At 45.3% G+C, this 25,793-nt stretch overlaps 1 protein-coding gene across 1 annotated transcript; it reads left to right on the forward strand.

Moving 5' to 3' along the window:
- Positions 1-922: 922 nt before the first annotated feature.
- ndp (norrin cystine knot growth factor NDP) lies at positions 923-24,459 on the forward strand. Its single transcript, XM_029639450.2, has 3 exons — positions 923-1,134; positions 13,394-13,959; positions 21,915-24,459. Exons 2-3 carry the CDS (start codon positions 13,756-13,758, stop codon positions 22,137-22,139), a joined length of 429 nt encoding a protein of 142 aa, XP_029495310.1. The 5' UTR covers positions 923-1,134; positions 13,394-13,755; the 3' UTR covers positions 22,140-24,459.
- The last annotated feature ends 1,334 nt before the right edge of the window (positions 24,460-25,793 follow it).

Here is a 25,793-nt window from a genome sequence, read left to right on the forward strand (position 1 = left end):
TAACGATGGTCTCTGCTTCAAAATGGCTCATTACAGTTGATCATCTATCATTACTCATCCTGCATCTGTCACCCATCTTATGTTATTGTCTTATTGTCTTCAGGCTGTCTATCTCCCTGTCCAGACAGTTTAGGACAGGACAATTAACTGGGTGTTTCTCCACAATAAATGATCTTTACAATAACAACCTGGTAAAATTGCAGGGGGGGGTATTGACATAGCAAACACAAGAAACCTACTGTTGTTTCTCTTTTTTCAGTTGTTTGTCAAATTAGAGGATGATCCTATTCTTCATTTCACTCTGACTTGTGACCAGAGGCTTCTACCGGTACAGCCAGCAGAGGTAAGTTACAGTACACCCCCCCAGCCCCGCTTCGCTCCCTCCCCCTCCTCACCCCAACCCCCTGGTGTATTACAGAGAGTGGAAGCCTGTGAAGAGGAAGGCCGAGGACCAGTTGTTTTTAAATAAGCTAATTCTGCTAACAGTTTTATAACCCCAGCTTCGTAAAACTGGCCCAGGCTTTTGGTCAGCTCTCTGATGTCGTAAGCAGAGCACAGCAGTCCGGACCTGGAATACCAATTTGCCTTGCGGGAGCGTGTCAGTGTGTCAGCTGGTGTATGTGTGTGTTTGTGTGTGATGTATGTTTGCTGTGTCACGTTCCACATCTGACCACCATCCTCCAACGCATAGCATCCAACCCATTCGCTTTCCGTTTCCCCTGTCATATAAGGAGAGTGTGAGAAAGACAGAGACAGGCATAGAGATAAAGAGAGAGAGAGAGAGAAATAGAAAGAAAGAGAGAGGTAGAGAGAATAACAGAGAAAGGGTTCGAGAGAGAGAGAGAGAGAGAGAGGGAGAGAGAGAGAATGAGTGAGTGACTGAGTGAGCAGAACGAGAGGGAGGGAGAGCAGAGAGAGACAGAGTGAGCGAATGAAAGAGCGAGGGGGAGAGCAGAGCTCACACGATCAGTCAGCGCAAGTCTGTGTGAGAGAGACGAAGAGAGAAGGGGAGCAAGTGAAAGGGGGGACAGAGGTATTGAAAAGAGATTGTGGAAAGGAGACTCCACTGGCTGTGTCCGATCAGCCGCAGCTGTTGGATATTCCTGTCTTTCTGTCTGCGGTGGCCGGTTGAAGGTAAGACCACCATGGACCACTAGAGATCTGGAGGTGACCCAGGACTCCTCTCGCTCGCAACCCAGGATCTGTTCACCTTCTCTGGATTTGAGGCTTACGATCACTGGGTGTCCTCCGCACTTTGGTTTATTGTTAAAAACTGTAATTCCATCGTAATCTGCATGTATGGGAAGATAAGCAGTGTAATGAATGTAGGCTGGTTGATACCTTGGTTTAAAGCATTTTTTATGTATTTTCTATTTGTGAAGTTAAGCATGGGGGCTCCACTTAGCCATTTCCTATGCAGATAGACAGAATAGGTATGCTATCATATTTTCCATGGAAAAGGTATATTACCAGTAACCGGTTCATGTTCAAACTGAAAGTAGCATAATTACAAAAACAGCATTGTTTAACTGATTGCCTCAGCTTATAATGTACTACACAGGTACATAAATGAATGTACTGTCATACCATCCATCAATAGGTAGACTACATATAATAGCAGTATGTTCAGAACCAATAAAGGGTGGTTGAGGAATTGGTTTAGATGCTGCCTGGCTGCGTCAGCTCATTGCCTAGTCATCCAGCCATGTACTATCTCAGGTATGTATTCTCTCCAACTCTGCTGAGGTATTTCTATCCTATGTGCTCAGGCACTGTTCTGGTTAAAAGCATACTGGGGCTGAGGATCGACACATCAACCAAAATGAAATGTTTTGAAACTATACATTGTTTGTTTCCAAAGACTTATTACACAAAATGAAGCCCTGCGTTTTGGGTAATGATATAGCATTTACATTCTTCAAGAATCAATGGTTGTATATGACTCATAAAAATGACCAGAAATCAGATTTAGCCTTTAAGGACTGTGATGATGACATAGTGGACTGGTATGTGGTATACTACAACCACTCACATGGGTAGATATTGTAATACAAACTATGTAATGTTGTTGGAAGTATTTTATTACTCAAAATGAAGGTAGACATATACATCAGAATGTCACTGTAGGGCAGAGGGAGGGAGGGAGGGAGGGAGGGAGGGAAGGAGATAGGGAGGGGAGGAGAGAGGGAGGGAGGGAGGGAGGGAGGGAGGGAGGGAGGGAGGGAAGGAGATAGGGAGGGAGGGAGGGAGGGAGGGAGGGAGGGAGGGGGAGGGAGGGAGGGAGGGAGGGAGGGAGGGAGGGAGGGAGGGAGGGGCAGAGAGAAAGAGAGTCGACGATGCCGCAGAATTTAGAGAGGGAGAGAAGGATTTAAAGAGGGAGAAGAGAGAGAAAAATAACAGACAACAACATTTCTACCTACAAAAACTCCCCCATACCTCCATCTCCTCCACTGCAGTTGTAGGACTGGCAGGCAGCAGTTGCCTAGGGAGACAGACAGACAGACAGACAGACAGACAGACAGACAGACAGACAGACAGACAGACAGACAGACAGACAGACAGACAGAGACAGACAGACAGACAGACAGACAGACAGACAGACAGACAGACAGACAGACAGACAGACAGACAGACAGACAGACAGATAGAAGATGACATAACTAGAAGGTGTGCATGTGGACGTTTGTACAAGGTGGTGTGTAGAGGGAGAGTGTGTTTATGTGAGGGTGTGGAGGGAGTTTGTGTTGAGAGGATTTACGTAGCGAAGTATGTTGTGTGTGAATGATGTAGCCTAGGGACATGTCATTTGTGGTGTGTGTGTGGGTCTGTGTGATTGCGTGCGTCAGGTTTAGAACTGGGTTATGGCCTCATGCTGTGTGTGAACTTGATGACAGTTGTAATGGAGTCTGTGGTAGGTAGATATGATAGATGAGTTACAGTCCTTCCTACACTACTAAATTCATCTAACACACAGAGAGTGTGAGAGATAGAGAGAGAGAGAGAGAGAGAGAGAGAGAGAGAGAGAGAGAGAGAGAGACAGAGACAGCGACAGTGAGAGACAGAGACAGAGACAGAGACAGAGACAGAGACAGAGAGACAGAGATGAGGAGGGGTCACGAAGGAGGAGACAAACAGACAGACAGAAAGACAAGGAGATAGAGAGAGAGAGGGAGAGAATGAAAGATTGGAAAACAGTATATAGAGATAGACAGAGAGGAGGTGGGAGAGAGAGACAGAGAGACAGACACAGAGACATGGAAGGAGGTGGTGAGATATATAGAGTGAGACAGAGAGGCAGACACTGCGACATGGAAGGAGGTAGTGAGAGAGAAAGAGAGACAGAGTGATGGATAGAGAGAGACAGAGTGATGGATAGAGAGAGAGACAGAGAGAAAGAAACAACGCATACTTCCATCCAGACATCTCACTTCAGTAGAAGCCAATGACACCAGCTGAGAAACAGTTTGTGCAAAAAGTGTGTGTGTGTGCATGCGTGTGTCCTCTGTGGTGTGAAATGACTGTTCTTGAATTGTTTGGAGAGGAGTAGGAGGAGCGGAGGTGTGTTTGAAGTGTCACACACTTCTCCAGACACATGTGGAGTCCGACCGATGTGTGTGTGTGTGTGTGTCTGTATGTGTGTGCGTGCGTGCGTGCGTGCATACCGTGCATGCGTGTGTGTCCATCCATCTATGAGGGGGATATTGCGTTCTCCCACCATAGCACACCTGTGTGTGTGTCTATTTATTTGGACTGTGGTGAATCTCAGATGGCCAGTTTGTTATGTCTCACTGTAGCAGGAATGTGCCTTTGACTAATGAACACACTGCACGCACAGTAATGTAATTCTATCAGTGAAACAATGTGCCAGATAGTGACTGTATAAGAAAATGTGTGGAACAGACGGACGGACGGACGGACAGACAGACGGACAGACAGACGGATAGACGGATAGACGGATTGATTGATGGATGGATGGATGGATGGATAGATGGACGGACGGGCGGATGGATGGATTGATGGATGGATGTAGAGCTCTTTGTGGTAAGGTCTTCTTTAGTCGTGCAAACAACCAGATATCAAATCTGGCCTGTCTACACCCTTCAAGACTGCATTAGCCCACTGAGCTGAAGCCTAGACAAAAGCCTACGTTTGATACCAGAGGCTGTTAAAGGTAAGGTTGAGGTTGCTCATCACATGGCTATAATTCAGTGCAGCACCACCGCTACTCAAGCTTGGCCCTTCATTTTCTGTGTTCAGTATGAAAACAGTGTCTGCCACTGTGTTCAGTATGATGTTATCAAATGGGCGTGTGATTAGTCTAAAGAGTCCTGAGTGGTGTTGTTGGGTACATAGAGTCCAGGTCAATAGATTTGATCATCAGACAGTGACTGGGGTTACAGGGTCTTAACTACTGAGCCCTAGGATGAGGAGGTCCACTCAGATCAAAGCAAGGTTAACAGGATCAAAGCAAAGTTAACGGGATCAGAGGGGTGCACTGGACCACCTAAAGCACACACAATCACACACACACACACACACACACACGCACGCACGCACGCACGCACGCATGCATGCACACACACACACACACACACACACACACACACACACACTTGCAGGTCTTCGCTCTCTCTCTCTCTGTCTCTCTCTTGCTAGCCAGTGGTGTTTCTGAGAAGCCTAAATTGTAAAGCTAACATTAGCTTAGCCTTGCTCCCACGTCCGCCTGTCATTGGCTGAACACTGGCCTCAAATCCACACTATTTGTCTTATCTCTACCAGGGGGATATATTTAGTGAGGGGCTTAGCTTTGAAGGGTGTTCGTGTAGTGTAAGAGGAATGCCATGGGTCTCTCTCTGTGTGTGTGTGTGTGTGTGTGTGTGTGTGTGTGTGTGTGTGTGTGTGTGTGTGTGTGTGTGTGTGTGTGTGTGTGTGTGTGTGTGTGTGTGTGTGTGTGTGTGTGTGTGTGTGTGTGTGTGGGTGCGTGTGTGTGTGCGTGTGTGTGTGTGTGCCTGTGTGTGTGTGTGGTGTACACACCCCTCCCCTCCCTAAAGAATCTGCCCTTTAGTTTATTAAAAGCTGGTGAAACAATGGAGGAGGGTGTTCATAAAACATTGATGTACAGTGGGAGGGAGAGGGAGGGAGAGAGACAGAAGGAGAGAGACAGATAGAGGGAGAGACAGAGTGAAGTAGAGAGACAGGGTGAGGGAGAGAGAGAGTGAGGGAGAGAGACAGAGTGAATGAGAGAGACAGAAGGAGGGAGAGAAACAGAGTGAGGGAGAGGGGGGAGGTACAGAGAGGAATATAATTGGAGATGCTGCAGAATTTAGAGAGGGAGAGAAGGATATAAAGAGGGAAGAGATAGATAAAATAACTGACAACAACATTTCTACTACAAAAACTCCCCCAACACTCTCTGTCCTCCACTGCAGTTGTACGACTGGCAGGCAGCAGTTGCCTAGGGAGACAGACAGACAAGTCCCCACAACAACTGCTACCAACAAACAGATAAAGAGGAGAGGATCCCTCAGCATTTGACTCCACTCTCCAGCTAAAGACACAAAAGAGAGGTGGGCAGCAGCAATGTTTCTACCTCAACACAACTCACTGACAGCAACAACAACACATATTGTGAAGTTAAACTAGGTGGGAATGTGGTGAGTGAAATCATCCAGTACCCCTGTCTGCCTCAGCTTAGCACAGAAACTCCTGGTCTGCAGTCACCTGGAGGTCCAGTAGTTAGCTCAGTGTATCAGTGTATGTGGGTATGTATATGTGTGTGTGTGTGTGTGTGTGTGTGTGTGTGTGTGTGTGTGTGTGTGTGTGTGTGTGTGTGTGTGTGTGTGTGTGTGTGTGTGTGTGTGTGTGTGTGTGTGTGTGTGTGTGTGTGTGTGTGTGTGTGTGTGTGTGCCTGTGTGTGAGTGGCTCCAACCATAGCATGGGAAAAACGCAACAAACTAATCTCGTCTCTTCCTTCTCACTGCTTTAATAAGTTATTTATTTCCCCCAAAGGTATATTTTGGATGGTTTTATGTCTTAATGTTTCATTTAGCTAAAGCCCTGAGATTGACTGCATTCTCTGTGGATATCAATAGTATATCTTTGGGCTATGTGGGGCTTGTTTTGTGCCTTGTTGACACTAAATGGATATGTACAGATAAATGAAACTCGTAGGAATTACATCGCTGAACCCTAAAATGGGGACTTGTCTGCACTTATTACTGCGTTACTAAACCCAATGCTGCTTGTTACTTTATCCAGTTCAGTCTTCTAACAGGGTACAGTTTGTGTTGAGTAGAATTATGTCAAGGGCCTTTTGCGGTTAGGGTGAGGGGTACTTGCATTATGCCTGCGAGCTTGTGTGTGTGTGTGTGTGTGGGGGGGGGCTAGGTGAAGGGTCTCCATGCGTATCAGTGGAGGGTTGGCCCCTAGGCTCCTGAATGTCAGGAATGTCTCAGCACTAATGGGCCAACAAGACGACTAGGACCCCTCTTCAGAGAGCTAATAGGCGGCCCAGAATGGGCCTAATCTCAAATCTGTTGTGTGATGGCAAGTCCAGGGACAGCCTATTCCCAGCTATTGGATGTGAAGCCCCTGAAGGGATAAGACTGCCCAAATCTGTATCTTAACATTGCTTGTTTTAGGAAGAGAATCATAATGACTTTGGATAACTCATTCTTGGAGCCAGCCTGTGCCCCTAAGACCCCCCCCGTAAGTGGACTCGTTTTGGCCACTTCCCACTTGAAGGGGACTTGTTTTGTGTGAGGGAACATGGCTGATAGTTTTACTATCTCATTACTGGGGCTTATATCTTAAGTGCCTCAACAACCTACTGTATACCCCCTCTCCCTCTTTCTCTCTCTTCTCAGCCCCCTAACCTACATTATCCCCTCGTTCCCTCGCTTAACCTCTCCTATCCATCCATATTTCATCTAGGTCTGCTATCTACCCCTAAACCCTACTCCCCACCCCCTCTTCTTTTCCACTCTACCCCCTAGACAGGTCACTGTGACTGGGTTAGAGACAGACGGTGACTGGGCCAAGCCCTGGCGCCGCTGGATCCTACAGACCTGGAGTGTCTCAGACAGACAGACAGACAGACAGACAGACAGACAGACAGACAGACAGACAGACAGACAGACAGACAGACAGACAGACAGACAGACAGACAGACAGACAGACAGACAGACAGACAGACAGACAGACAGACAGACAGACAGACAGACAGACAGACAGACAGACAGACAGACAGACAGACAGACAGACAGACAGACAGACAGACAGACAGACAGACAGACAGACAGACTAAGAGCTGTAGTTGGTGTACAGTATTTTTCCACAGCAATAACAGCAGACATGTCTGACTGCTTCTCAATATCAAATGTTTCTCAAAACGGAAAGTTACAGCATAATAATAACAATAATGACAGCAGGCAGGGCAACGGATCAAGCCTGGCAATGCCTAGCAACTTTCTGTGATAGAAATAAAACCGAGTTGTTTACTTTAATAAAATTCAGTGTAATTCAAAATGAACGAGCCGATTGTACCGTACGGGATTCGACTGCCAATGTAGATGTTTGGTGTGACGAGAGGTGAATGGAGAAGTGACACACACTGTTACTGTCCATAAGCCGCGAGCTCTGGCCCAGAGAGGCCCAGAAGGGCCCAGAGAGGCCCAGAGGGGCCCAGTTCTAGGCACTCACCTTTTTTAAGTACCCTATCCTAATCCTTAACCCTCACTCTTGACCATTCAGAATGAATGCCTAAACTTAACCGTATAAATCTGATGTTTATCCCTGTGCCCCCCCCCCCCTCCACCCTTGGACAAATGTTGAATATTGAAGTCACACCGTGAGACCTTTTTGGGCATTATGTAGTATCAATAGCAGTGAAGAGAAGAGGGTACAGCTTGTTGTTTGTGTAGACCCAGTGTTATATAAATCCTGGACAGGTGTGTTATACGAGTCCTGGGCAGGTGTGTTATATAAATCCTGGGCAGGTGTGTTATATGAGTCCTGGGCAGGTGTGTTATATAAATCCTGGGCAGGTGTGTTATATGAGTCCTGGGCAGGTGTGTTATATAAATCCTGGGCAGGTGTGTTATATGAGTCCTGGGCAGGTGTGTTATATAAATCCTGGGCAGGTGTGTTATATGAGTCGTGGGCAGGTGTGTTATATAAATCCTGGGCAGGTGTGTTATATGAGTCCTGGGCAGGTGTGTTATATAAATCCTGGGCAGGTGTGTTATATGAGTCCTGGGCAGGTGTGTTATATAAATCCTGGGCAGGTGTGTTATATAAATCCTGGGCAGGTGTGTTATATAAATCCTGGGCAGGTGTGTTATATGAGTCCTGGGCAGGTGTGTTATATAAATCCTGGGCAGGTGTGTTATATAAATCCTGGGCAGGTGTGTTATATAAATCCTGGGCAGGTGTGTTATATGAGTTCTGGGCAGGTGTGTTATATAAATCCTGGGCAGGTGTGTTATATGAGTCCTGGGCAGGTGTGTTATATAAATCCTGGGCAGGTGTGTTATATGAGTCCTGGGCAGGTGTGTTATATAAATCCTGGGCAGGTGTGTTATATGAGTCCTGGGCAGGTGTGTTATATAAATCCTGGGCAGGTGTGTTATATGAGTCCTGGGCAGGTGTGTTATATAAATCCTGGGCAGGTGTGTTATATGAGTCCTGGGCAGGTGTGTTATATAAATCCTGGGCAGGTGTGTTATATAAATCCTGGGCAGGTGTGTTATATAAATCCTGGGCAGGTGTGTTATATGAGTCCTGGGCAGGTGTGTTATATAAATCCTGGGCAGGTGTGTTATATAAATCCTGGGCAGGTGTGTTATATAAATCCTGGGCAGGTGTGTTATATGAGTCCTGGGCAGGTGTGTTATATGAGTCCTGGGCAGGTGTGTTATATGAGTCCTGGGCAGGTGTGTTATATGAGTCCTGGGCAGGTGTGTTATATAAATCCTGGGCAGGTGTGTTATATAAATCCTGGGCAGGTGTGTTATATAAATCCTGGGCAGGTGTGTTATATGAGTCCTGGGCAGGTGTGTTATATAAATCCTGGGCAGGTGTGTTATATAAATCCTGGGCAGGTGTGTTATATGAGTCCTGGGCAGGTGTGTTATATAAATCCTGGGCAGGTGTGTTATATGAGTCCTGGGCAGGTGTGTTATATGAGTCCTGGGCAGGTGTGTTATATGAGTCCTGGGCAGGTGTGTTATATGAGTCCTGGGCAGGTGTGGGGGACTTGGGGGAGAGGACCACAGTCTGCCCTTTACCCCTCTCGGGCCCTCTGCCCTCAAACAACTCCCCCAATTAAGGGGAGTCAGACACACACACACATACTCAGACACACTTGTTCCTCATCCCAACCATTATTCTCAGGAATTTAAGGTTCCCCCTGCAAGTGCATGTGCACACACACATAGACACACACACCTGCCCTTCATTCTCCGTATATTGTTCTGGAAGCCCCCAGTCTTAGCTGCCCTAGCTGCCCTGCGAGACAATGTGTTGATGTCACTAGATCACTAAGCTCATAAGACTGGCAATCACAGATAGACTAAGTGGGATCTAAGAGGCTTGTCAATGTCAATTACGGTGCGTGTGGTTGCCTGTTTATTGCTGGTGAATGAGTTTTGTCTACGGAGTGGAGTATTGGCAGCTAACAGGCAATGACACCCAACGTTTTGTTTAGCTGAATTTCTGTCAAAGGGTACAGGGGTACAGGTGTACAGGGGTACAGCAAAGTAGGAAAGCAGTGGAAAGAGAAGAAGAGAGTGAGAAAGGGAGAGACATACAGACATAAAAATACTAAGGGTTGACCCAATGTGAACTGAATGGGGACAAAATGAGGATGGCAGTCCAGCATAAACAAGGTGTGTGTGTGTGTGTGGTTGTGTATATAGTATCAGGTCATGTTATGTCTATTAGCCTTTAGCGGTGGTGGGCCAGGAGCTGCTGAACAGATCAGCAGGAAGCGTGGGGCAGGTGAACCAAGGTACAGGGTGGGGACGCTTCCTGCCATGGCTAATGTCTGTGTCTGTCTGTCCTCACTGCCTGTCTGCCCGTCCAGGTGTCTGTCCGTCTGTCCGTCCGAGTGTGTTTTATCGTGTGTGTGCCAATATGTCTGTGAGGATATGATGTTGGCGACAGAGGACCCGTCACAGGCATCTGTGTTGTTGCCAGATCCTGTGTCAGCTTCACTGACTGTGTGTGTGTGTGTGTGTGTGTGTGTGTGTGTGTGTGTGTGTTTATGCCTGCAAGCGTTCATGCATGTGTGTGTGCTGTGCATGACAGAGGGGGTCCTATAGCCAGGGGCACGTGGGTGTGTGATGCATGGGTTGACTACCAAATACAGACACACACACACAGACACACACTGAGAACTCAGTTGTTTTATTACACAGAGAGTTAACCCAATACACACACACTGAGGGCTCAGTTGTTTTATTACACAGAGAGTTAACCCAATACACACACACTGAGGACTCAGTTGTTTTATTACACAGAGAGTTAACCCAATACACACAAACTGAGGACTCAGTTGTTTTATTACACAGAGAGTTAACCCAATACACACACACTGAGGACTCAGTTGTTTTATTACACAGAGAGTTAACCCAATACACACACACTGAGGACTCAGTTGTTTTATTACACAGAGAGTTAACCCAATACACACACACTGAGGACTCAGTTGTTTTATTACACAGAGAGTTAACCCAATACACACACACTGAGGACTCAGTTGTTTTATTACACAGAGAGTTAACCCAATACACACACACTGAGGACTCAGTTGTTTTATTACACAGAGAGTTAACCCAATACACACACACTGAGGACTCAGTTATTTTATTACACAGAGAGTTAACCCAATATACACACACTGAGGACTCAGTTATTTTATTACACAGAGAGTTAACCCAATACAAGCACAAACAGCCTCTAGCCAGACCCTTTCCTCCCCACCAGGAATGACTTCTCATTAAAACAAATTCTCTCATGACCGCAAAGCCACCGCCAGAGATGCTACATATTTTCATCTGTATTCATGTTTTTCTTTTCTTACCCCGAGATACTTTGCTTTTTATGGTTCTCCTGACAAAGGCATTGGTGTTGAGAGTGTTGGCCAGTTCCATTGGCTGGGGCAGCTTTGCTAATAGGCTTGGTGAGAGGCAGGGGTGGTGTGTGTTGGGGATGGGAGTGGTGCATGTTGAGGTGGGGTGTGTGTGTGTGTGTGTGTGTGTGTGTGTGTGTGTGTGTGTGTGCGTGCGTGCGTGCGTGCGTGCGTGCGTGCGTGGGTGTGCGTGCGTGCGTGCGGGCCGTGGCTCACTTCCCTGAGACTCTCTCAGTAACAGAACTCCAGAGTAGGGTTTGGCATGCTCCAAAAGAGGAAATTATCATTCATAACAAAACAATACCCTGTATTATGTCAAAAGTCCCTCTTTAGCATTCTTCTTTGTTTCTAAACAACTCTGCTAGGGTTTCCTCATTTGTACCAAAATCCCAGAATGCATTAAGTTCAATTAAAACCTTCCATCCCTCCTTCCATCCCTCCTTCCATTCCTCCATTCCTCCATCCCAGTGTTTTTCTTTCTAGAGGGAATCATTAAAAACTTTAGAATTCCTCCTGTTAGGAATAGAAGTATCAGTTGTCCTGTTAAAATAAATACTCCCTAAGATGTTTAGCTGGCCAGTAACATGTGCTGCTACATGGTTTATACAGCACAGCAGACATCACAATCTGTTCTTACTGAGGGGAGCACTGGCAGCCTGGCTCTACCTCTCAGACAGCCAGCCTTCACAGTTGTTTATCACAGTTATTTTAATATCACACATACCTGGCTGGCATAGCAACTGGTGTAATCACTGTCATCGTTGTCATAGTTGTCATGGTTATCATAGTTAACATTATTGTCATAGTTATCATAGCTATTATCGTAGTCGTCATCATCATCATCATCATCATCATCAATTCTGATTCAGAAAACTTTAACATCCTCAAGAGGCAAATCTTTTTGCAGCAATCACATAAACAACATCCCATATTAAAAGGCCACACAAACCAGTCAGAAGTTTGGACACACCTACTCAAGGGTTTTTCTTTATTTTTTAAACTATTTTCTACATTGTAAAATAATAGCGAAGACATCAAAACGATGAAATAACACATATGGAATCATGTCCTCATGAGAGCCAGTTTCATCATAGTGCTTGATGGTTTTTGCGACTGCACTTGAAGAAACTTTAACATTTATTGAAATGTTCTGTATTGACTGACCTTTATATCTTGAATAATGATGGACTCTTTGCTTATTTGAGCTGTTCTTGAAATAATATAGACATGGTATTTTACCAAATCTTCTGTACACCACCCCTACTTTGTCACAACACTGATTGACTCAAAAGCATTAAGAAGAAAGAAATTCCTTAAATGAACTTTTAAGAAGGCACACCTGTTAATTAAGATGCATTCCAGGTGACGACCTCATGAACACTTTTTTGGTTACTTTGTGATTCCATATGTGTTATTTCATAGTTTTGATGTCTTCACTATTAATAGTAAAAATAAAGAAAAACCCTTGAATGAGTAGGTGTTCTACAACTTTTGACCGGTAGTGTTTATATATATATTTGCATATATATTTTGCAGTCGCAAAAACCATCAAGCGTTATGATGAAACTGGCTCTCATATACACACACACACAGTGCATTCGGAAAGTATTCAGACCCCTTCCCTTTTTCCAGTATTTTTTACTTTTTTAAAAATAAATTAGCAACAATGAATAAAAACCTGTTTTTCCTTTGTAATTATGGGGTATTGTGTGAAAATTGATGAGGAAAAAAACAGTTGAATCAATTTCAGAATAAGGCTGTAATGTCAGATGCTTAGTGGAAATGCCATATTACAACGGGCAATATTACATCAACAACAAAAACGAAGCAATATGAGTTGTACCAGACGAGATCTGTGGGAGCGGAAGTTCTTCAAAGACTAGAAAGGATTTGAAAACACAAATAGCTGTGAAATCCATTCAGATCCAACCATATCCCGCAACAAAACTTAGATAGCTACTGTAACATTTGTATGAACCAAATCACAATTGTTTGAAACAATGCATCCCCTTCATAGTCTATGAGGAGCCAAGGAAAAGTGCAACGTGGGCATATTTATAGCGTAACTCAAGGTTCAGAGCTCTTATGATTTTCTCTCTCCTCAGTTAATAGATTGATTCATACCACTGATCAGTCAGGGATTCCACTCACCTGGTGTCCCAGGTCTAAATCACTCCTCGATTAGAGGTGAAATATGTAAGGTGCTTTAAACAATAGAGTTGACCCATCTACCCTCCCTTTATTATTTCCCCCTATCCCCAGATCCAGACACACAGACAGGCGATATGGTCCGGTGTGAGGACCCACAGACCAGACTGCAGCAGCACATTGGGCTAGGAGCTCCACGCCAATTCCATTAGAGAGAGGACAAGGGACAGCCTCACTTTTTCACGTCAGTAAAGAGAACAAGAACGAGACAGAAGAAAAGAAAGAAAAGTCACTCCCAGCGAGAAGAGAGACAAACGGACAAACAGAAAAAAAGACAAGTGGACAGAGACAAAGACAGAGGGTGTCCCTCTTTCTCCCTCTTTGTGTCACCTCTAAAGTTCCTCCGTGCCTCTTGGACTTTACCCCACTACCCCCTAACTCCTGTCCCACCCACCCCAGCACTCCCTGGCCCCAGTATGCGCCCCTCAGCCCCCCTCTCTCCCTCCTCAGGGCTGGTGCTATTGCTGGTTTTCTGCCCCCTACTGGTGGTAGTGCATGCCAGCAGCAGTAAGGCAGAGAACGGACACAGCACACACCTGGGAGACACAGACCCAGACCGCTGTATGAGGCATCACTTCGTAGAGACCATCACACACCCCATCTACAAGTGTAACTCCAAGGTAAGCCGGCTGAATGTGCACACAAACACACTAGCATGTGCACACACACGCTCTCTCACACACAGACAAGGATACACGAGCAGATACATAACGATAAAGGAGGTCAGATCTCCCTGTAAGTCAAAACACACGTGTGGGCGCACACACACACACACACACACACACACACACACACACACACACACACACACACACACATGCACGCATATACACACACTGTAAGCCAATCCTGTCATTCATCCCCAGTGTTCCTGCTAACAAGCTGTTTTAGATAACAGCGCCAGTCCAGAGGTTTTACAGGATGTTTTACATGATAAATATCAGAACAGAAATCTGCTTCAAACCTCCAAACCAGACCCCTGGGACTACAGACAGGGAAAACACAGCCAAAAGTCTGTCTGCTCTCTCTAACGAGTAGGTATTTCCCCCTCTCTCTCTCATTTATTGTTCACTGTCTATGTATTTATCTCTCTCTCTCTCTCAATTCAATTCAATTCAATTTCAATTTAAGGGCTTTATTGGCATGGGAAACATATGTTAACATTGCCAAAGCAAGTGGATAATAAACTAAAGTAACAGAAGTTCAAAAAGAATAAAGACATTTCAAATGTCATATTATGTTTATCTACAGCGTAGAAAATCTCTCTCTCTCTCTCTCTCTCTCTCTCTCTCTCTCTCTTCTCTCTCTCTCTCTCTCTCTCTCTCTCTCTCTCTCTCTCTCTCTCTCCTCTCTTCTCTCTTTCTTTCTCTCTTCTCTCTCTCTCTCTCTCTCTCTCTCTCTCTCTCTCTCTCTCTCTTTCTCTCTCTCTCTCTCTCTCTCTCTCTCTCTCTCTGTGACCCCTGGCAGAGGTAGATAAATGCAGTCTGTTCAATAAGTGCAGTCTCTTTGTGTGAGTTCCTCACCTAATGAGCCCCCACAGAGGAGTAGCAAATGTCTGCAGTGTGGCCCACATCTAACACCTCACACACAATAGAAGCATGACTCACCTAGACCAGACCAGGCAGGGTCGGGGGGGTCAGCAGAAAAGGGTGGCTACAAGGAAAGGGTGGCCACAACAAGAAAGGGTGGCTACAGCAGGAAAGGGTGGCCACAACAAGAAAGGGTGGCTACAGCAGGAAAGGGTGGCCACAACAAGAAAGGGTGGCTACAGCAGGAAAGGGTGGCTACAGCAGGAAAGGGTGGCCACAACAAGAAAGGGTGGCTACAGCAGGAAAGGGTGGCCACGGCAAGAAAGGGTGGCCACGGCAAGAAAGGGTGGCCACAGCAGGAAAGGGTGGCTACAGCAGGAAAGGGTGGCTACAGCAGGGAAGGGTGGCTACATCAGGAAAGGGTGGCTACAGCAGGAAAGGGTGGCCACAACAAGAAAGGGTGGCTACAGCAGGAAAGGGTGGCCACAACAAGAAAGGGTGGCTACAGCAGGAAAGGGTGGCCACAACAAGAAAGGGTGGCTACAGCAGGAAAGGGTGGCTACAGCAGGAAAGGGTGGCCACAACAAGAAAGGGTGGCTACAGCAGGAAAGGGTGGCCACGGCAAGAAAGGGTGGCCACGGCAAGAAAGGGTGGCCACAGCAGGAAAGGGTGGCTACAGCAGGAAAGGGTGGCTACAGCAGGGAAGGGTGGCTACATCAGGAAAGGGTGGCTACAGCAGGAAAGGGTGGCCACGGCAAGAAAGGGTGGCCACGGCAAGAAAGGGTGGCCACAGCAGGAAAGGGTGGCTACAGCAGGAAAGGGTGGCTACAGCACTCAAGGGAGAGATTGAAAAAGTTTATTCCACTTTCCCCAATGCACAAGTGGTTATCTCCACACTGCTACCATGAAAAAATACCTCAAAACCAAATGCTTACCTGGCCCACCACTCCACCCTGGACCTGAACAGCCTATAAGACCAGGTCCACCTCTACAAAGCAGCAGTCCCTACTTTTGCAAGGACCCTGAAAGACATGGCCCTCAACCGCAGTCCAAGCACCTCACAAAGAAGTAACAGACCTACATTCAGACCACAGCAGCGCAAGGCACATGCCAGAACTGGACAAGAACCAGACATCCTCACAGGGGGACAAGCACCTACCTGGAGGTGACAGCATTCCCTCCCAAATATGCCCCCCTAGACACAACTACGACAAAACAGCCCCAAAAAATTGGTCACAACACCTACAGCTCTGTTGCACGTTGGGTCTGTACATAGTCAATGGTAGGCTTCGAGGGGACTCCTATGGGACTCCTACAACTCATCCCTTTGCAGTGGTACTGTAGATTACTTTATCACCGACCTCAACCCAGTCTCTCAGAGTTCATAATCACCACACTGACACCTTTATAAGATTACAGCAAAATCACAGTCTACTTGAAAAGAGCAACACCCAACCAAGAGGCATCAAAGCCCAACAAACTGCAGACTATTAAGAAATGCAATAGATGACAGGAAAGTAGTGTAGAAACCTACCAAAAAAACGTTTTGGCATCAAAATATCCAATCCCTTTTAGACAACTCCCTGGACAAAATGTTTCACTGCAATAGTGAGGTTTGAACTTGGCAGTAGAAAGACTAAACCTTCCAGCTTCCCTATCAAACCCCCATATTTCCAGCAAACAACCGAAGAAAATGAACAACAATTACAAATGGTTTGATGAATGCAAAACTCTAACAAAGAAATTGAGAAACATTTCCAACCAAAAACACAGATAACCTGAGATAACCTGAGCCTACATGGTAAAACACTAAAACAACACAGAAATACACAAAGAAAAAAGAAGGAACAGCATGTCAGAAACCAGCTCAATGTAATCGAAGAATCCATACAATTGAACACCTTCTGGGAAAATTGGAACACACTTCACAAACAACAACACAAAGAGCTAATCAAATCAAATCAAATGTTTTGTCACATGCGCCAAATACAATAGGTGTAGACCTTACAGTGAAATGCTAACTTACAAGCCTTAACCGACAACGCAGTTAAGAAAATACATTTTAAAAAGTAAGAGATAAGAATAACAAATAATTAAAGAGAAGCATTAAATAACAATATCGTTGATATATTCAGGGTTTACCGGAGTCAATGTGTGGGGGCACCGGTGTCGAGGTAATTGAGGTAATATGTACATGTAGGTATAGTTATTAAAGTGACTATGCATAGATAATAACAGAGAGTAGCAGCAGCATAGAAGTGGATTCATGAAATGGGTTTCCATGGCCGAGCAGCCACACACAAGCCTAAGAACACCATGCGCAATGTCAAATATCAGCTGAAGTGGTGTAAAGCTCGCCACCATTGGACTCTGGAGCAGTGAAAACGCGTTCTATGGAGTGAATCATGCTTCACCATCTGGGAGTTCGTTGGACGAATCTGGGTTTGGAGGATGCCCGAATGCATAGTGCCAACTGTAATGTTTGGTGAAGGAGGAATAATGGTCTGGGGCTGTTTTTCATGGTTCGGGCTAGTCCCCTTAGTTCCAGTGAAGGGAAATCTCAATGCTACAGCATACAATGACACTCTAGATGATTATGTGCTTCCAACTTTGTGGCAACAGTTTGAGGAAGGCCCTTTCCTGTTTCAGAATGACAATGCCCCCGTTCACAAAGCGAGGTCCATACAGAAATGGTTTGTCGAGATCGGTGTGGAAGAACTTGACAACACCTTTGGGATGAATTATAACGCCGACTGCCTGCCAGGCCTAATCGCCCAACATCAGTGCCAGACCTTAGTAATGCTCTTGTGGCTGAATGGAAGCAAGTTCCCGTAGCAATGTTCAGCACCACAGGTAACTTTCCCAAAGCTGTGAACGATCTGAGAGACAAGGCAAGAAGGGCTTTCTACGCCATCAAAAGGAACATAACATTCAACATCCCAATTAGAATCTGGCTAGAAATACTTGAATCAGTTATAGAATCCATTGCCCTCTATAACTGTGAGGACTGGGGTCCACTCGCCAACAAAGAATTCACAAAATGGGACAATAACCTCATGCCCCCTATAACTGTGAGGTCTGGGCCGACATCCAAGCTGAGCTATCACGCAGAGATGCGTGTCGACATCTGGGTGTCAGAAGGGGGAATGAGAAAAGTAGTTGAGTGTCATCTGCATAACAATGATAAGAGAGACCATATGAGGATATGACAGAGCCGAGTGACTTGGTGTATAGAGAGAAGAGGAGAGGGCCTAGAACCGAGCCCTGGGGGATACCAGTTATGATAGTAACTGATAGAAATTGGCTTTACAAATGAAGAAAAGGTAGAGAGGAGGGAATGGAAGGATGTTAGGTCCTCCGGAAGTTTAGTTTTCCTCCATTTTAGCTTAGACACTCAGCCACGGAGCAGGATGGGAGGGCCGAGCTTTCCGGGAAGAAATGAGACAGCGCAAGTCATAGGATGTGAAAAGGGAGGAGAGTAGGGTTGAAGAGACAGAATCAGGAGACAGGAGGGAGAAGGATTTAGCAGAAGGGGGAGATGATAGGATAGAAGAGGAGAGAGTAGTGTAGGAGAGAGAGAGCAAAGATTGCGACGGCACCTGACCATCTGGGTAGAGGCTGAGTGGTTAGGGTTGGAGGAAATGGAGACATAAAAGGAAACAAAGTAGTGATCAGAGACCTGGTGGGGGGTTGCAGTGAGATTAGTAGGCGGACAGCCTCTGGTAATGATGAGGTCAAGTGTATTGCCTGCCTTGTGGGTGGGAGGGAACCGGGAAAGGGTGAAGTCAAAAGGGGCAAGGAGGGGAAAGAGAGAGTTGGTTAGAAATTAATTGAAGGCAGAAGTCGGGAGGAGGAAGTTGCCAAGTACGAAGAGCGGCGAGCCATCATCAGGAAATGAGCTTTTCAAGGTGTCAAGGTCATTGACAAGCTCATAACATTTGAAATGTCTCTATTCTTTTGAAACATTTTTGTGTAATGTTTACTTTCTGATTGGTTATTTAACTTTTGTCTATTTCACTTGCTTTGGCAATGTAAACATATGTTTCCCACGCCAGTAAATCCATTTAAATTGAATTGAAATTGAGAGGGTGAAGGGGGAAGGCAGAGATAAAGAGAGAGGGGGAGAGATAGAGACAGAGAGAAGGGAGAGAGAGACAGAAAGAGAGAGAGGAAGACAGTGACAAATGGAGAGGTGAGAGAGAGGTCTAATAGAAACAAAAATAGAAAGATAGAAAGAAGAGGGGTGGAGAGAGAAAGAGAAAAATGAGTAAGGGAGACAGAGAGAAGCGAGAAAAAGAGTGTGGCAAACAGGTGCTGAGTAACATATGATGGAGTTTTCTGCTCCCTTTCTGAGGTATAAGGCATGTGGACTATACAACATGCAGTCCATGGTTTGACACTGAGGATCTGTAGTGAGGAGTGAGGAGTGAGTGATAGTGACAGTTCCTGCTGTTAATGAGTGTAAGTGATCCCTTGTTGGGCTTAGGGCTGGGTGACACAGGGGTTCCTAGGGGACTGTTTGTGGAGGAGGACCTCTCTCTGTCCCACATATACAGTGCATTTTACACATGTTACGTTACAGCCTTATTCTGAAATGGATTAAAATGGGGGGGGGGTTCAGTCAATGTACACACAATACACCATAATGACAAAGCAAAACCAGGTTTTTTTTTTTTTTTAATTGCAAATATATTCAAAATAAAAAAAGGAAATATCACATTCTACCATTCTTCTCTGCAGATCCTCTCAAGTTTTGTCAGGTTGGATGGAGAGCGTCGCTGCACAGCTATTTTCAGTTCTCTTCAGAGATGTTCGATTGGGTTCAAGTCCGGGCTCTGGCTGGGCCACTCAAGGACATTCAGAGACTTGTTCCGAAGCCTCTTCTGTGTTGTCTTGGCTGTGTGCTTAGGGTGGTTGTCCTGTTGGAAGGTGAATCTTCACCCCAGTCTGAGGTCCTGAGCGCTCTGGAGCAGGTTTTCATCAAGGATCTCTCTGTACTTTGCTCCGTTCATCTTTCCCTCGATCCTGACTAGACTCCCATCTCCACAGAGGAACTCTGGAGCTCTCTCAGAGTGACCATCGGGTTATTGGTCATCTCCCTGACCAAGGCCCTTCTCCCACGATTGCTCAGTTTGGCCGGGCAGCCAGCTTTAGGAAGAGTCTTGTGGTTCCAAACTTCTTCCATTTAAGAATGATGGAGGCCACCGTGTTCTTGGGGACCTTCAATGCTGCAGAAATGTTTGGGTACCCTTTCCTAGATCAATGCAGCAACACAATCCTGTCTCGGAAGTCTACGGACAATTCCTTTGACCTCATGACTTGGTTTTTGCTCTAACATGCACTGTCAACTGTGGGATCTTATATAGATAGGTGTGTTCCTTTCCAAATCATGTCCAATCAATTTAATTTACCACAGGTGGACTCCGATCAAGTTGTAGAAACATCTCAAGGATGATCAATGGAAACAGGACGCTCCTGAGCTCAATTTCGAGTCTCATAGCGAAGGGTCTGAATACTTATGTAAATCAGATATTTCTGTTTTTTTGTTTTTTTAAAATAAATTTGCAAACTTTTCTAAAAAGCTATTTTTGCTTTGTCATTATAGGGTATTGTGTGTAGATTGATGAGGACAAAAATGAAGTGAATCCATTTTAGAATAAGGCTGTAACGTAACAAAATGTGGAAAATAGGAAGGGGTCTGAATACTTTCCGAATGCACAGTATGCAACAGTGCCTATGTAGGTGCATGTGTATCTGTAAGTTTGACTGGGAAGGGGGAAGGTTTTTGCAAGGGGAAGGAGCCTTGATCTGCAGCCCAGCTGTCAACTTACCATGGTCTTCTGAATCTCCATCCTCCTCTACCCATTTCTCCCCTCTTCTCCCCCCTCCCCTCCAAACACACACAAAGGCTTCCAACCTCTCTCTGTGAAAATACCTAAAACTCTTCCTAGCTGATAGCTCACTGTCTAGTCCTCAGCTATTGTAATGAGGACACGTTCCTAAAGTGGCTGCTAACTCCCTTGCAGTCGTCGCCGGCAAGTGTGTGTGTGTCATATCCCCTATCCACAGACAGGCTATATCCAGAGGGAGAGAAAGACAGAGAGAGAGAAACAGAGAGAGAGAACGAGAGACAGAAAGATATCCATATCCCCTGGCCCCAGATGAGCTATTGTAAGAGACGGTGACATCGGTGGCGACACGAGGCAGCTGACAGGGAACATGACACAGGAGTCCACTTGCGGACACGACAGCAATGTGTGTGTATGTGTGTGTACTGGTAAGTGTGTTTGAGTGAGATTCACTGTTGAGGCATCAGAGCATGTGTGTGTGTGTGTGTGTGTGTGTGTGTGTGTGTGTGTGTGTGTGTGTGTGTGTGCAATGGAAAGTGGCCATCACCTCTAGATGAGGATCATTAGAACACAAAGAAAAGGGTCAGCCATGTTCTGCAGCGTGGTGTTCTTCTGACAGACAAACACACGGAAAGGATGGAGTCCTGAATCATTAGTAATTAACAAGATCACTCATTAGGGCTATGATACTGTGTGTTTGTGCCACTGCTGTTAGCCTGCTGAGAGCTCAGGGAGCTAACACAAGTCTCAGGCGAAATTACTATGTGATTTACATGCGTGTGGTGTGTGTGTGTGTGTGTGTGTGTGTGTGTGTGTGTGTGTGTGTGTGTGTGTGTGCGTGCGTGTGCATGTGACTAACCCTGAGCTTTCCAGCCTGACTCCTATCACAGCAGGCGCAAGGCCACAGACTGGGAGTTATACTACAGGCTGTAGATTACAGTAGAAAATACAAAGCCTGACTGTGACACGAACTATAGTATATAGACATCAGCTCCTTGAACAGGATAACATAACTTTATTATTTTCTAAACTCCCTTTAAGTGTATGTTTTCTCCCCTCTCCCCTCCTATCTTCCCCTTTCCTCTCCTCCTCCCCCCTCTCCTCCTCCTATCTTCCCCTTTCCTCTCCTCCTCCCCCCTCTCCTCCTCCTATCTTCCCCTTTCCTCTCCTCCTCCCCCTTCCTCTCCTCCTATCCAGATGGTGTTGCTGGCTCGGTGTGAGGGCCACTGCAGCCACACGTCCCGCTCCGACCCTCTCATCTCCTTCAGTTCGGTGTTGAAGCAGCCCTTTAAGAGCACCTGTTTCTGCTGCAGGCCCCACACCTCCAAGCTGAAGGCTGTGAGGCTCCGCTGTGCCGGAGGAACCCGCATCACCGCCACCTACCGCTACATCCTCGCCTGCAACTGTGAGGAGTGCAGCTGAGCAGAGAAAATAACATTTTAGAACACTTTAGAACTCTAGAAACGCTCGAACCGGCTCTTTGAGAGTTTCTACCCCTGTGAGTCTGCAGCTGTAAGGAGTGGAATCTTAGAACTTGAGAACTTGAAGAACCCACACCTTTGTAGAATCTGTGAGTCTAGACCTGACCAATGGAACAGGACAGTGTTTTTGTCCCTGTATGATGATTCAAGTGCCCTAACATCTCCGCTGGCCGTCATCTGCAAGTAGTGGAACCCTTTTAGCACCCTATCGAACTCTAAAACCTGTGAGTCTAGGCCCAACCCATGGACACATATAGAACCATCATGGCTGTTGTCGATAACGACTCCAGGGCCCCAACTGCTATCTGACCATAAATGTACAAGGAGAGGAGCCCTGGACTTTGGGAACAGGGATATTGGGGAGGGGAGGGGGATTTAAGAACCATTGAGGAACCCCATGTACAATTTCATGGTTCTACTTGTGTTTCTCGGCCTGACTGAGAAGTCAGTCATGAGAACCTTAATTCTCGTGACTCTTTGTCAAACTGCTTTTTTAAAATCCTAAATTCCCTACCTGTCAGCCTGGATCCAACTGCAAGACTCTGAGACCTGGGTTCCTATTCCTCTTCCAGTGGCTCAGTCCCCAACCGATGACCAATTAGGAACCCTGATCCCCAATTCTGTGTGTCTAGAACAAGCAGAACAATCAGCTCCTCAAGGTTCCCTGAAAGAGTAATTTCTGCTAATCCATCCAGGGTAGATGTGATTCCCCCGGATCACAAAGAACCCTCCATTCCCTCCCATAAATGTAGACCGTAAACAACTAACTGCTTTTTGGGTTTCAGCCAACCTCTCACCACTCATTACAGGCAAAAACAACACATATGCACACACTCACATCCACACACACATCCCCTCTCTTACTACACACACTCTCTCACCAGTCACCCATCATTACAGGCATCAATAAAGATATGGTACCAACGTCATAAAAACCCACCAGTTCCCAACAACACAACAACAAATGTCATTAAAGGCCCAAATCAGCCATTTTTATATCAATATCAAATACTTTTTTGGTTAACAATTAAGTACCATACTGTAACAGATTTACATTAAAATGATCAAAAATAGCTTTTTTAGCAAAAACTATTTCTCAAGCAAGAATTTTGCTAGGACTGTCTGAGGGTGGTCTGAGTGGGGAGGGGGAAACTGTTATTGGCAGAGAGGTTTGGAACTTTCTTTGATGTTGGTCTATTAAACAATTTACTGCATGGTGATGTCACCATGGAAAGCCCAAACTCCTATCCATGCAAAAACGCTGATAAGGTCCGTGTAGATTGTATTTTCAACCAGCAACTATCAGGAAATAACACTGATAACCTTTTTTCACACTTCTACAGTGTTAGTTTCAACAGCTGTTGTACAATATGATATGAAATACAGGGAAAACTACATTTTGACTGCACTGGGCCTTTAAAAGCAGCATGGGACAGAACAGGCCATGTATCCTACAATATATGCTGTATGTGTATTAACTGTTTTTAACTGCACCGGAGCCCCGTCTCCTAGGCAGACCATAAACATTTAGCACACTCAAACCCAGCCTTTCATCTATCTGTGTAAAACATGACTCTCAGAGGATAGACTCTTACAAAATGACCGGCAGCAGAGAGGCAGCAGAGTGGAGTATCCGGAGGGGCATTCTGTTGATGCGAAGCCATTTTGTGGAGTAGCATATGCTCTCTAAAGGGAAATGTTAAATACTCTGTGCAACTGACAATATGGTTGCTGTTGATGTTGAAACTATTAATATTATTATCATGCCAGAGTTCATGATTACTGACTTGTTTTGCTATCAGTAAGTATTTCTACTTTACTAATGATGTAATTTCAATACAAGGGGTTAGATACTTTGAGAAAGGGAACTTGTACGGCTTGTGCTGCTCACCAGTCACAGTTCAAAAACATAATTTTGCCTTATTCTGGATATGTGCATGTTCCTCTTTAGTGCATTTAAGACCCAAACCATTGCATTTATCAGGAGACAACTATTGTATCTAGCAGGTTAAGGTATGGGGGTTACATTTAGGAATAGAGTGGAATGGACACAAACACACAGGCGCACACACACACACACTCACTCCTCTGAAATGCCTTTGTTCTTCGCTATGGCCTCAAACTGTACCCTCCCCTATGAAATCATACGATTTACTGGTCTGAGGACTTTTTAATGCAGCTCTCCGCTGACAGCACAACTGGCTGCTTCACACATGAACATAATAAAACACTCTTCCTTTGTTTCTAGAGATTGATCTGTCCCTCACTGGTTGTCTCCTCTCTGTGTGTCTCCTTCATCAGCACACGCACACAGTTCCATGCCGTGAACCTAGGGGTATAATTATGTGGGGATTGAATTGACAGCAAGACAGAGGAGCAACATAATGCTTGTCACACTGACGCTAACAATGTTCTTATGGCTGCCCTAAAAGTGGCATATGAATGAGCTGTTTGGCAATGCAAGCAGCCATGATCACACACACACATACACACACACACATTCACACACACACACACACACACACACACATTCACACACAGTGCTGCAGTTCTAATAACAGAAACAACACGCTCACATGTCATCATCAAATATAGAATTCATTTTAGCCCCTCCAGGAATTCTTGGGTTAGAATGTTTCCAGGTGGAGACAACAAGGCACATATGGTATTTTCATAACCCTTCAAATCATTTCCCTCACAACGGTGATAATCATAACCATTCAAGGTTCAATAAAAATCATACAAAGGAAATTATCATTCATAGCCATATGTTTGTAATTTGATTCTGACTTCACATCATTCTGTTCACTGTGATGCTTTCTAGATGGTCCAAGACACAACAGGATCCATTTGGCCAGTCGCTGCAGGGTTGGGTTGTTGGATCCAACATTTTAGTTTGAATCATGTAGCGCATTTGGACACAATCAAAGGTCTTTATATTAGACATCAAAGGTAATATAGTGGTGAACTATGCCAGGTAAAAAGTGGATGTGGTAAAATGAGTGGATGTGTTGGATGCTCCCTACATTTGGAAATGATTCAGACCCCTTCCCTTTTTCCACATTTTGTTACGTTACAGCCTTTTTCTAAAATTGATTAATAAAACATTCCTCATCAATCTATACACAATACCCCATAATGACAAAGCAAAAACTGTTTTTTAGATTATTTTTTTTAGCAAATTCTTAACTTTTTAAATGTATATATATAAAAAATAAAATAATAATACCTTATTTACATAAGTATTCAGACCCTTTGCTATGAGACTCAAAATTGAGCTCAGGTGCATCCTGTTTCCATTGATCATCCTTGAGATGTTTCTACAACTTGATTGGAGTCCACCTGTAGTAAATTCAATTGATTGGACATGATTTGGAAAGGCACACACCTGTCTATATAAGGTCCCACAGTTGACAGTTCATGTCAGAGCAAAAACAAAGCCACGAGGTCGAAGGAATTGTCCATAGAGCTCTGAGACTGGATTGTGTTGAGGCACAGATCTGCGGAAGGGTACCAAAAAATGTCTGCAGCATTGAAGGTCCCCAAGAACACAGTGGCCTCCATCATTCTTAAATGATACAAGTTTGGAACCACC

Source organism: Oncorhynchus nerka, linkage group LG1, assembly GCF_034236695.1.
Source record: "Oncorhynchus nerka isolate Pitt River linkage group LG1, Oner_Uvic_2.0, whole genome shotgun sequence".
Lineage (NCBI taxonomy): Eukaryota > Metazoa > Chordata > Actinopteri > Salmoniformes > Salmonidae > Oncorhynchus > Oncorhynchus nerka.

Bases quoted from the DNA above. Each gene is read 5' to 3' on its own strand.
- ndp (XM_029639450.2), top strand. From the start codon at position 13,756: ATGCGCCCCTCAGCCCCCCTCTCTCCCTCCTCAGGGCTGGTGCTATTG. The intron at 13,960-21,914 runs GTAAGCCGGCTG...CCTCCTATCCAG, and splicing joins TCTACAAGTGTAACTCCAAG to ATGGTGTTGCTGGCTCGGTG.